The 13,263-nt window shown below is 43.6% G+C and overlaps 1 protein-coding gene across 2 annotated transcripts in view; it reads left to right on the top strand.

The window, feature by feature from the left end:
* Nucleotides 1–4,054: 4,054 nt before the first annotated feature.
* VANGL1 (VANGL planar cell polarity protein 1) overlaps nt 4,055–13,263 on the top strand; it is a 43,630-nt gene continuing 34,421 nt past the window's right edge. The window contains exons 1-3 of one of the 2 annotated variants that reach the window (XM_066616958.1): nt 4,055–4,137; nt 7,796–7,922; nt 12,613–13,220. In XM_066616958.1, the coding sequence (XP_066473055.1) occupies nt 4,067–4,137; nt 7,796–7,922; nt 12,613–13,220 (806 nt within the window). In that variant the 5' untranslated portion in view covers nt 4,055–4,066. The remainder of the gene's footprint in view (nt 4,138–7,795; nt 7,923–12,612; nt 13,221–13,263) is intronic. The other variant, XM_066616959.1, reaches the window with a different exon arrangement.

Raw genomic sequence — 13,263 nt, 5'->3', positions numbered from 1 at the left:
AAGTTGAGACAAGTTGAAAACACCTGCAACTATCATTCTGGTGCTATGTGCAAGTTATATTATTTACTCTTGGAAAATTTAGAATTTTAAGCTTTGAGATTCTAAGGGCAAACCAGTCACACTCCATTCTTTAGGAGAGCATATAATGCTTTAAAGACCTCTTATTAACTTGTGCTGATGGGATGCCTTTAAATGGGAGTGTGTTGTTTAAATGTGGGTTCCGTCTGCCCAAGAAAAATTGTTACACATCTGTTGTTTTGATCACTTAACCAATAGACCCAGCACAGCATTGCTGTGCTTATAAACTGGTCACATATATGCTATCAGTTGAGAGAGATTCAGGTTGTGATCTTATACATACCTACCTGAGAGTAGCCCCCTTGAAATTGGTCGGCCTTCCTCCTGAGTAGACAAACATAGGGTTGTGCTGCCAGATTGTTTTCTTCTCAATCCTTGAGCAGAATAAGCTCCTGAGTTGCTTTGTTAGAGCAGACACTCACGCAAAATGAGTCCCGTTAAAGAGTTGTGTATGTGACACAAACTGCCCCAAACTAGGGCAGTCTGGTTTTTGAGCAAGTCCTATTGTTTCTCAGTAGATGGCAGCAGTTGCACCTTAGCCAATCATTACACAGTCAAGTTGTTAGGGAATATTGTTAATAACTGGCATGGTGGATGTTGGTTTGGTTAGAATGCCTTGGTGTGTAGCAAAGAGGCAGGAATAAGGTTTATAGAAGCATGAGTGAACAAATGCTAGAATCTTACTGACATCTGCTAGAATCTTACAATGATGAAGTTTGTCATAATCCATGAGAGCTGTTGCTACAGTAAATCTGTTACTTAACTAGGCGCCACAAGACTCATGGGTTTAATAATAATTGCACAGAACGTGTCCTGACTGACACACCACTACCCCTTATATAGCAGATTTGTTAAGCTTCCAGTTCTGCCCTTCTTTATTCTTTAGAACTTGAACCAAGGTGGTGACAGCTGTTTGCCACTGTGTACCTGCCCCCCCCCCCATGGAAACCAACTTTATATGCCTTCACTGATGTTCTGGGCTTGCTGCCAATAGGTAGCATGCTTTTTCAAGTTGTGTCTGCTGCCACTTCGGTCTTGTCCTTCTTCTTCAGGTCTTTCTTGCCTTCCGTCTTCTTCATCAGGCTGTCAGCTGCCTTCCCGATCAGCCTTCCAGCATCTTTCCCCCCTGCTTTCAAGTCTCCCCTCCAATGCTCTGGTTAGAGTGGTGATTTCATAACGCCATCCCCTTGAGCGTGGCAGTGTGCCAGCGTTCTTCCTTCATACTTTAATTATGAGTGTTCATGGGCAACAAGACACAGTTGATTCAAAAGAGGTTGGCTTGTTTAGTTTATTCATCAACGCTGCCGCCTCCTCTGTTTCTGAATAAGGATGAGTTGGGGGAGATGATCAGCATACCTTCATTGTTGCCTAGTCCCATGATAGGTTAGAAAAAATGTGTCTACAGAAGCAAATCTTGAGAACAGGGAATGGTTTGGCGAGAAGTACTGTATATTCCTAGCCTGTGAAGGGTTGTCAATGCAGGCCAATGGGAGTAGGAAGAGAAGACCAAGGGCCCAATCCTATCCAACTTTCCAGCACCAATGCAGCCTCAAAAGTAAAGGAACAAGGTAAAGGTTCCTTTACCTTGAGGAGGCCTCAGTCACTGTCCCTGCACTTCAGAATGCAGTGCACATCCTGTGGGCATGGCTGCATCAGTGCTGGAAAGTTGGATAGGAATGGGGCCTAAGAGGGTTTGTGACAGTGACTTTATGCTGAGTAGAAGGAATGAAAAAGGGTTCTAGAAGGGCACGAGGGAGAGAATTCTTGGCATAATGGGATTCTAGTAACGGGAACTTAGCACACATGATCTGTGTTTGGTTAACGAAGGAAGACCCAGACAGAAGGGAAAGCCAGTGAGGAATGTGTTAAAATAGATCACCAGGCTGAGAAAGAGGCAAGGATGTTTTAATAGTAGGTACCAAAAGGAAGGGTGTTGCAGAATCAGTTGAAATGGGTAACACCTTGGATGTAGGAAGGAGACAAAGGTAGATCCCCAGGCTGTGAAATTGAGGGGAAGGTGTGAGGGGGCAGTGAGGGGGAAGGTGTGAGGGGGCAGTCAATAGAAAGCAGAGGAGCTCTGCGTTTCCCATATTTGCTTGTGAGGACATATTGGCTAAGTAATTAACTGATGGAGAATGATTCAGAAGGTGAGAGGGCAAGGATAGAAATCTGAGATCCCTTCTTTGCCAGGAAAAGAGAAAGTGAAATTCATTCCACTCCTTTGCAGATATAATCTTCCTGTGGGTTTTGTACTAATTTTTCTGCTTTCCAAGCAGGAAATATGTGGCATTCCTAGCAGACTAATGGGCAGCTTGGTTTACAGGCTGTTTTCTGGCTGCCCTTGGACATGGCAACGAGAGTGTCCTACCATATTGTGTACAGGAGGAGAAGCGCAGGTGTGAAGAGGATCACAGGTTTCTTAACAGAGAGCTTGAGGCAAGCCTGTACTGTACTTCACAGTCAAAGGAAAAAAGTATCTTTGAAAAGAGCGATGTGTTTGCTGGTGTGTGCGATCTTCATATTGGGATGCTCCCAATACTATATATAGAAACATAGAGGTGCTAGCAACCACAGCCTCTGGCCTGGAGGCTCTCTCCCCAGTGGCTTAGTAACGGGGTTTGGAGGTATGGTCTGCCCCAGGTACCAAACATAAGAGGGTGCCAGGAGGGTGCAAAGGTCATTCCTGTCCAAGCTGCACCAACCTCACACATGCTGCAGTGGGCAGAAGAGCTAGTGGCGTTTGCCAATGTGAACCTTCCCTCCAGAAGCGAAAGCTTAGCAACCTGTGTGCACCCTCCCTCTCAGCACCGAAAGCGTCTCCTCCCTCCTGCAACCCAGAAGTGCCGTGATGATGTCATCACATCATCGCCAAACACCCAGGCTGCCAAGCTCTGCACTAGGTGACACCACCCCAGCGACCTCGCTGCCTCTCCCTTAATCTTAAAAGAGAGATCATTGTCATTCAGTGGTGAAAAAGGACATTCTGTTCATGCTCCAAGTTGTTCTTTTGTGTATTTCTTTGTTAGTTTCAGGGCTGAAACTTGGCAATGAAAGCATATTTCAGAGCCAGGCTCTGTCGTAAACTAAGCCCCATTTCACTTGCAGGGGCTTCAGTGCCTGTTTCTGTGTTGTGCTTGGTCCTGACCAATGTGCTAATAACAAGTCCTTCACCCTGTTGTTCTCGGGACGCTAAATGTGCCCTGTCCCAACTTGCATGCAGCTTTGTCGCCCACAGCATTGCTGTTTCCCTTTGTGCCTCTTTTTTACAGAGCTGAGTCTCCATAAAGTTGCTCCAGTCACCTTTTAAACTCTGGAATTCCATGCATGTTAAGTGTGCCCTGTTTTGTAGCCTTTACTGCTTTATTTACTAAACTTGGATCCTGGCCTTCTGACATTCAAGATGGTATACAAAATCAAAATGGTGAATCCAGAATTTAAAAAGCCAAAACACACACACAAAATAGAAATGTAAAAGCTTTGGTGTGGTATAATCATACATTAATTTAAGTGCAGCAGGACTAGGTGTGCTTTTTAACGTTTGGATGGGTCAATTCCAAATGCTAAAGGCCAAGCTGGAAACCGTGGCAGGTACAGCTTTTCTAAACTTTGAATGTAAGCTGCACCTGCTAAAGTTCCTTCATTTGCAAAATGATACATCTGCTGCCTTCCTTTGGGCACCCTAAGTACAGAGTGTGTTTGAATAGTAGTTACAAATGCAGGCTGAGAGTTGCCCCAGGGAATATGCCAATTGTTTGTGTTTAATAGAACAAGTCTCATTATGAGTTTCTCTTTGCCTAGGTTTATGTTGAAGATTAAGGGAGCTGCCCTTGCCTCCTTAGGACTGGAGGCCAAAATAACTATTCTCTTGGATTTGTGGATGGTCGATAATCTGAGCATACCCACCAGAGCTCTTCCTCTGAGGACTTAGTGGCTCTCTAGGGCGCAAGACGCGTGCCTCTCCCTGCTGTGGCCTGGCTTCTCTTCTGCCATGGATACTGAGTCAACCTACTCTGGATATTCCCACTACTCAGGTCACTCCAAAAAAGCCCCAAGACAAGGGTATGGACACTCTCGTTCACAGCTTTGTTCTAGAAGCTGACCTCTTCAAAAAACCCCTGCTTCCTTCAGTTATGCGGTTAATCTTCTGTGCTGCTTTAGACTGGGCTTGGTGAATACAGTGGAACTGGAAAGGGAGCTATGGGAGAGGGCATCAAAAACTTTCTTTGGGGTGAATCAGTGGGATGTTGTCATTTCACTACAGATATGTTTTGCTTAACGACAGAGTTACTTTCTCCGAACCCTGTTGTTAAGCGATTCCATTGTTATGCAAAAAATGCATAAAAATCTACCTTTGTGGTGGTGGTGTTGTCATTAGGCAGGCCCATAGTCCTCTTCTGGGTCATGGGCCTCAGAATGGCCCACAGAAGCCACTGGAAGCTAATCACTTTTCCAAAGCAAACCAGAAGTAGCTTTCTGAAAACTGGAAGTAGCTTCCAGAGGCTTCTGAGGCCCAGTGCAACCTGAAAGAGCCCTCTGGGCCCTTCTAATGACAACCCCATCAACACAAAGGTAACTTTGTATGCATTTTAAGTTACTGTACTGTAAGTTACCATATAGTAAACCAAAGATGGACTGTTGTATAGGCAGTCTGTCATTGGAAGTCACTAAGCAACTCTCCTGTACTCTGCAGTGCTCTGAACCCTTATAGCCAGAACCTTGTCACGTCCCCTGCCTTCTTCCATTATAATTTTCTGCAGTGGCCAGAAACTTATCAGGCATATCTGCATTTAAAGTAACAAAGATTAACCAATTGCGATTTCTTTTGACACGTCAAAGCATTCCCACTGGACAAACATTATTGTCTCGGTTGAATAGGCTAGTCTCCAGGATGCAACATCCTCTGGCCCGTGGAGTGGTGGCCAGAATTGTGGTTCATCATTTCAGACATCACACCAAACTGTAGGTAGTACAAACTCACTTCAAACCACAGTTTGCGATGATGGTTTACTGACTTTGCAAAATGGTTCATCAACTCAAAAACCACGCTGAACCATAGTTGAGCTTTTTTGCCTGTGGTTTGTTGCAGTAGTAATTATTGCAATACACTTGTTTCGACTCCCCTGATTTTTAATACTAAGTTTCATTGGTTTTAAAAGTGGGTCATGTATGTAAACAGACATGGTAGTAACTCCTTAAAATGTCCCTCTCTTTGTAGTGTGACTCTTCCCTTTCAATCTGTCATCTTTTGTAGTGTAATTTAACATGTTTGTCATGTTTTGCTGATTTGCAAAGATAAAATTCAGATTGAAAAAAGAGGGCGATCGTTTGTAGCTGTCAAAAATATGCAGGGCTAACATGGGATGCTTGTGTCCTCTTGCTTGGAATCTTCCCATTCAGTGGTCTTGTTGAAGTTATGCAATTTCCTTTCCCAAAACTTCCACATAATTGGAACCAGGTTAATTAGACTCATCCAGGCAACCTGGCATGCAAACAGCATAAACTACTTTCCTCTACAAAATTTGGCCTGATTTGGGATTTTTCTTCTGGCAGGAAATGGAAGTGCCCACCTGCCTTTTTAGTCGCTCTCCCCCCCCTGCTTACCCTACCATCCCACACCTAAGAACAACTTTCTTAACTTATGCCTGCAGTCTTGTATTGAGGAGAAAGGGGAAGTAAGAGTTCTGTCCCGTCCTCCCCCCCATCTATACAGCAACCCCACAGCCTGACTGAGGACTTGTTCTTCTCATGGAAGAGAGAGCTCCACTCTTTCTAACCCCCCAGGATCAAGCTGCAGTTTCTTCTGCAGGATGAAGAGAAGACAACGTTTTAGATTATAATGTATTGTGCTGCCTAAAATATGCTGAAAAATGAAGCCATGTTGGGTGTGTGTACCACTCTATGACCCCTCAGAAAGGGAAGACCTAGTACAACATTAATTCCCCCCCCCCCCAGCCTAGACAGGGAATGGCATTATCCAGGTGGAAGTAGAAAACATGCACTGTGTTTCCCTGGCTACCCTGCACTACAGTTCACTGGTTTGGGGGAATTCTAAAAGCATCATTATTGCCAGGCAGGTGGGCCAAAGGGAGGGCATGTTGCTGGACATTGGTATGAATGGAGCTGTCATGCAATTGCAAGGAGGATGTTTGCTTTTAACAATTAGACATTTTTGGACATTTTGAATTAGGAATGCAGGAGATGACATTTTTAGAAGGCTTTGCCTTTTTTCTTAGCCATTGTGTACGTACATACTTGGATGTAGGTGTGGCCAGACCTCTGGAATCTGTTTTCCTTAGTGCAGAACAATTACCTGCTTTTTCCAAGGCATGTGGTTTTCGAGACCTTTTTTTAAATGGTTGAATGCTACTGAGCAACCTGCAGCTTGTATCCTGGGCCAACCACAGGGCTATCTTCTCATCATGGGATCCCTTCAGGAGTGTCCCCATAAGTGAGAATATATTTAACTCCTTGTACAGTAGCTCTAGGTAACACTGTCTAGCCAGAAACACTGACTTAACCAAGTGAAAGTGAAACTGTCAGGTAGCAGTTTTTTCTCCAGGCAGTTCTAACAAATTAAACACACAACTTATCCTGCTTAATTGTGATCTGTTGCCACAACATACTTAATAATTAGAGGTGGAAGAAAATGGTGATAACAAAATAAAACATACTGCCACTTTCTGTACTTTTCATGTTTGTAAAAAAGCAAACAAAAAACCCAAATTATGGAAAAAAAACTGTTTTATTTAGTTTTTATTTACTATTTAATGGGGAGTGCATGGGTAATGACTGTGGCTGCATCTGCTGACACTATGCAACCTATATTATCTACCTAGTACACTTTTAAAGCAGTTATAATTTAGAATTATAATTCTAAATTTTGAATAAAAACACCACTTTCTGCACTTCTAACTCTTGGAAAACACCAAAATCTGCAAAAAAAACACAAACCAAAACGTTTTCTCCCCTCTTTATTAATAATGTCAAGCCAGGAGCTATAACCTATGCTGAGACAAACACATTGAGAACTTTGTCTGAAGTGGCTTATTCTTTTAGTATTGCTTTTTTCAGTGTAGTATTACTTCCTAACTGTACCGATATGTGAAATGTTTTGAGCCTTGAACAGGAGAGCCAGACTCTGCTCGAGGGTTTAGGGCTTGGCAGCAAGTAGCATAAGGCCAGTGGCAGTCAGACCTGGGTAGACACAAGGTCCTAGATATGCTGCTGAGACCAGAGAACTCCAAATTGACAATCGGAATTGACAAGCTGCTTCTTCTGTTCTTGGTCCGTATGCTCCTTCCCACAGCACTCCTAAGCTAGTCATCTGTTAATCAGATTCCAAAATATTTGGAGCACGTGTCATATGGGGTCCAAGGCAGTAGTAGTTGGAAGTGATGAGATATGCCGGGGTAGTATTGGGTGATGAATGAAACAGGATCTCCTCTGAGAAGGTTCATCAGAACTGAGGAACGTGTCACATCCTCAGTAATCCTCTTAAACATCCGCCTGAGGAATTGGATTACTTTGTGGCCTCTTCCCCTCTCTCACCGTATTTGAGATGGCTTTGCATGCCAGGCCTGACTTAGGTTTGGCCTGGGCTGAAAAGATTTGCCAACTCTTCCTGTGTCATTTGCTACTCAGGCTTGTTAGGGGTGACTTTTGTTGAAGAGCAGAACTATAAGCTTATGAAACGTCTCCCCCTTCTTTTGTGGAATAGGAGCCGGGATAGACACAAATCTCCAAGGAGCAAAGATGGTGGTCGGTCAGAGAAATCTGTCACTATTCAAACGCCACCTGCAGAGCCGTTATTGGGGAACGATTCTTCTCGGACAGAGGAAGCTCAGGTAAGGAGTGAGGAAGGTGAGCAGATCAGACTGCAAGTGCAGAGTTTTGCTTTGGTGAATGAGGGTTTTGGCACACTACAATGGTGTCTGTTGCTTAAAATAAGTTTTTTGTGGTGATCATGTTTCACATGTGGCAACCTGATGCTGTAATTTCAGTGTCAGGTGTAGTGAGGTGCTTTACTGATATGCCTCCTGACATGCTTCTAATCTGACTCTCTTTATGGCAATGGTAGTTGCAGTATTTTGTTGAAGGCATTAGAAGCTTACCAGCTGTTTGCTCCTACCTCAGTAAAGGTCATAGGCTTGAAATATTTAAATATGCTCAAATGGTTCACACGGACATCCTGGTGTCCGGTTGTAACTGGAGTGGTGTTTGACACAGAATGCCACACTATAAATGGCAGGTATGTCAAAAATACCTTTGACTGGACTGACGACTTCTTGCTGTAATGAAAGCTGAAGCTCACTAACTGCATGCCAAGATAATACAATTTGAGCCATCACACTAGAGACCTCAGAGCAGATTCACACATGCATACTTTTCCCCTACCTTGCTACTTCCAGGTCTGCCTGGTGTGTCTTGTTATTTGAATCAAACAGATGACTGACTTCTCTACCATTTCTGGTAAACATGGTTGTAAAATACCACAACTACCTACCAGGCACATTGTCCAAGTATCCACATATTGGGACCCAAGAGGCAGCACAAGTTAGTGACTAAAGAGTTGGATTTGCATTTGAGATGCTGTCGTTTATGTCTTGTTTCTACCATGAACTCATTTTTGTAGCCTTTGGCAAGCTGTTCTTTCTCAGCCTCAGTTTACAGTCTATAAGGTCAGACAAATAGTGTGTGTCTGCAAGATAAAGGGCTATGAAAATGTTTAGTAGTATGCAAAATTCATGTGACGCCTGCCTGATGCCAATGTGATGCCTAGCTAGAGATGGTCGCAAAACCCCTCTAATCTGAAACTGTATTTGAAGAGGCTGGAGAAGGAAAGGAAGCAATGGCGGTGCTATTGAAATGGAAAATCGTTGGCTTCTGACTTAGATGAGAATGGACAAATCTACCAGTTCCTTGAAACCTTAATGTAGGTTAACTAATAATCAGCAATCTCATTTGCAAAATGGCATTTTCAAGTCAATTCCATATTTTAAAAAACTGACCATTTAAATAACTATTTTCAAATATGTCAACACAACCAAAGCAAAAAGGCTTATACTCTCATAACCATAGCAAAATTTGCCACATTACATTTTCACTTACCACTATGATTCCAGTATTGAATAAAGTATTCAGTTATTTGCAGATATGTCTGTGATGTCTACCCATTTTCCTATAAATGCCTATACATAATTAATTGGTTCATCAGCATTGTTGTCCTGTGTTTTGCCCCATTCACTCTATTGCTGTTGGGGTTTGTATGGCCCTTTGAGGACGAAATTTGTGCTGCACTCTCCATATTCAGGTCAGTTCCATACTTGCCAAATTAACTATCTGGTCACAGAAATTAGTTTTGCTCAAGTACAGCACAACCTACTCGTATCTCTGGTAGGCTCTCTTTTTGAGGCACTGCAGACATGACTGTACAGAAAATATTTTCTGGCATGTTTGTGTAACAATTGCTCATGTGTGTCTGCTGGGAAGTGGTGATTTAGCAGTGGTATTCAAAGGCATATACTATGCACAGTAGTCATAGGTGATAATCTACACATGGGATTGTCTAGAAGTGTTTTATTACATCCCTTGATTTCAGCACAAATAGAGTAATTGAATTCCATTTGAGAAGCTTTGGGCTGAATCCAAGATGAGGCAGTAATTTTTAACCAGATTTGCCACTGGTCTGATAAAATCTTACAAATTAACTTGGACACCTATCAGTGTCCACAGAACTATTGTTTTTATGGGACTGTTTGCCAATTGTGTGTGAATGTAAAGTCTTCACTCATCACACTATTGATGACTAATATAGAACTCTTAGTGGACACTATTCTTTTCAATCTTATCTTGTTTGTTCCATCAAGATGTGTGAGATAAGTGACTCACGGATAGGGCACAGATAGTGAATGATCCCTGTTCTACCCAGTGAATTCCTTATTGCAGATTTACCAACTGAACTGAATTGATTTTAAAATAGTCATATTTCTTTGCTGATTTTCAGTTGTTGTAGTTGTAAACTGTTCATAATTTGTATGCCTTTGCCATTGGGCTAAATGTGTTTTTACCTGACCAGTTTCTTCTCTATGTTCCCCCCCCCCCCCATAGCTTTTTTCCCTAGTTTGTCAGTGGCCAGTCAGGTTAATTACTGGTAATCTGCAAGTATAGAAGCTTGAATTGTTCATTAAATAGCAGTCCCAACCTTTCTCAAGGTAAATCAGCAGGGCTGTTACCTGCCTACCAGATAACTCCTGTCTACAAGTTTGTTGATAACAAATAAATCTTAAGGCTAATGAGGCATCATATACTCCTTGAAAGCTTTTGACCCATTTTCCCTAGTGGTCATGTGATAGGATAAGATAGTGTTTATATGCATTGTGTCTCAGGGCCTAATCTAAGGCCCAATAGTCTAAGGCAGCAATTTTTAGTCTTTTATGTCTCATGGCACAATGACAAGGCGCTAAAATTTTCAGGGCATGCCATCAGTTTTTTTGATAATTGACAAGGCACACCATTCTAGTGCTCACATCACCTACTGATGGATTACCCTCCTCCAAATTTCCATGCACACCTGTGCCCATTCGCTGCACACTGGTTGAAAATTGCTGGGCCTTGCTCATGCCAGGTCTGGGAGCTCATGTAAACTGCACGGAATTAAATGGTGGGGGAAAGGCAGAATATGTACGTAAAAGGTAACAGTGGCACATGAATAAAAAGAGAACAGGAATAAACTATGATTTCACAGTGGTGGATAGTAAAACAGCAGTTGCTAACAAGATCTGTATTCGTAAGGGTAAAATACATGCTAGTTAACATATTTATTAAAAATATGGAATATTTTTGGAATAAAAATTTATGGAATAGTTGAGCAGTGAAGGAGCCAAGATTGCAGATGACACTATTCTGAATAGTGAAATGCCAAATGGATAGTGAAATGCTCTCAAAGAATCTCTACTGCAGCCACTTTCAAGCACTGTGCCATGCACACAGATGTGCCATGATTGGTCCTCAGGTGTGCCATGGGAGTTTAGGGGAGGGTCATTTATTAGTAGAGCCATTGGGGGATGTGAGCCCCTCACCAACAACATGGTGTGCCTTGTCAATGGTCAAAAAACTGATGGTGCCTCGACAATTTAAGCACCTTGAGATGCCATGAGATGGAAAAGGTTGAAAATCACTGCTCTACTGGGTGAAGAGACAAAAGAAAGTTGGGCAAGAATCAATGTAAGTGCAATGTAAATCTCAACCCAGTACATATTCAAGTGGTGTCCAGGTTTGTTGACATTATGTTGTGCTTTAAGGTGCAAGGTAGGGACTAGGTCCCAGGACAATTGAGTAATGGTCCCAGAAGTGAACCTTGTACCCAGAAATATAAAATGTGTTCTTCACAGGATAATGCGGAGAATAAACCTCTCCAGCTTCCTGAGCTCCCAGCAGGGGTGCTTTAGAGTTTAGCTAAGAAAGCTGGGAAGTTCCATGTTTAGCTGAGAATTCTGGGATACTAAGGAAAGGCAGGTGTCCTTTGCCTCAGGCCATCCTACTCAGTGTGGGGAGCCCTCTTTGTTAGCTGCACGGTTGGCTGTGGTCCCTGTCAGTCATATGGACTCAAGTATCCACAGGATGGGGGGACTGAAACAAATAAGTGCTCTAACCCAGTGATCCTCAGACTGTGGGTCCAGGGCCCAGCAATGGATCGGGACCCTGTTTTTGGTGGTTTGCAGAATTGACAGGGCATCAAGGCTTGGACAAGTGAACCAGGCAACATCTAAACCAGGCAACATCTAAACCAGGCAACATCTTCTAGGGCAGGGGTGTAAAACCCATTTCATACAGTGGTCTGAATAGCATTCATGGCCTTGGCTGAGGGTCAGAAGTGATGTCATTAAGCAGGTGATGATGAGAAATAAGCATGTTTTTCTCACTTAAGAACTCATTAGCTGCAAATAACAGCAGAGAAAATACACAAATCTTGATCATATTTTCAAGATATGGGAGAGTCCAATTGTCACATGGGTCGCCCTTTCAGCAGCAGCACCTCTGCTGCAGCAGCACTTTGCAGCTCAGTAGCTGGGAGCTGCTCTGCCACCTTGCAGAAGTGGTGCTGCTGAAAGGGTGACCTGGGCTCTCGCAGTGCCTTGGCAGCTTCTCCATTGTGTCTGCCTCCATATCATTCCTCACCTTCTGAGACCTCCTTCTATCTCTCCTTCTCAGCAGAAGTGGCACCTCTAAAGGGATGGTGCATCCCTTTCAGCAGTGACGCCTCAGCACCAATCTTTCAGCAGTGCCACTTCTGCCTGTGCATCACGTTGTAGCTCAGCAGCTGATGGTGATGCTGGGAGACTCCATTATCATTGGGGCCAAATGAAGAGCTGCTGGGGGCCGTATCCAGCCCACATGCCTTGTGTTTGACAACCCTACTGTAGGGCCTCTAAAAAGTTTGAGAACCACTGATCTGACCTACAAAATAGGGGCCATTCAAAGATGCCTGGACTATCAAGAGCCAGTACAACTGAGTGTTCTTTTTCTCCCTTCCAGGATGATAACTGGGGTGAGACCACAACTGCCATCACGGGTACCTCCGAACATAGTGTATCCCAGGAGGACATTGTCAGGATCAGCAAGGACCTGGATGACAGTGTTGGCACGAACTGCAAACGCTACTTTGTCTTCACAGTGGCAACTGTCCTGGGACTCCTCATCTTCCTTACTCCAATTGCCTTTATTTTGCTCCCTCAAATCCTCTGGAGAAGTGAGTTGGCGCCATGCGGCACAGTCTGCGAAGGACTCTTCATCTCTGTGGCTTTCAAACTCCTGATCCTCTTGATTGGGACTTGGGCGCTCTTCTTCCGCCAGCCCAAGGCTGACCTTCCAAGAGTGTTTGTGTTCCGCACCCTTATTTTGGTCCTGGTGCTTCTGCTGGTGTTTTCCTACTGGCTCTTTTATGGTGTTCGCATTTTGGAGTCCAAAGACCTCAATTACCAGGGGATTGTACAGTTTGCAGTGTCGTTGGTGGATGCACTACTCTTTGTTCACTATCTGGCTATTGTAGTGCTGGAGCTGAGGCAGCTGCAACCGATGTTTACGGTCAAGGTGGTTCGATCAACAGATGGAGAATCGCGCTATTATAGCTTGGGACACTTGAGGTAGGCCAAAGGCTCAAAGTGCTTAGGGAAACTGGTGGGGGGG

This window comes from Tiliqua scincoides, chromosome 2 (assembly GCF_035046505.1).
Source record: "Tiliqua scincoides isolate rTilSci1 chromosome 2, rTilSci1.hap2, whole genome shotgun sequence".
NCBI classification, from domain to species: domain Eukaryota; kingdom Metazoa; phylum Chordata; class Lepidosauria; order Squamata; family Scincidae; genus Tiliqua; species Tiliqua scincoides.
Note: the sequence above shows the minus strand (reverse complement) of the source record. Positions and strands in the feature narration are given on the sequence as shown.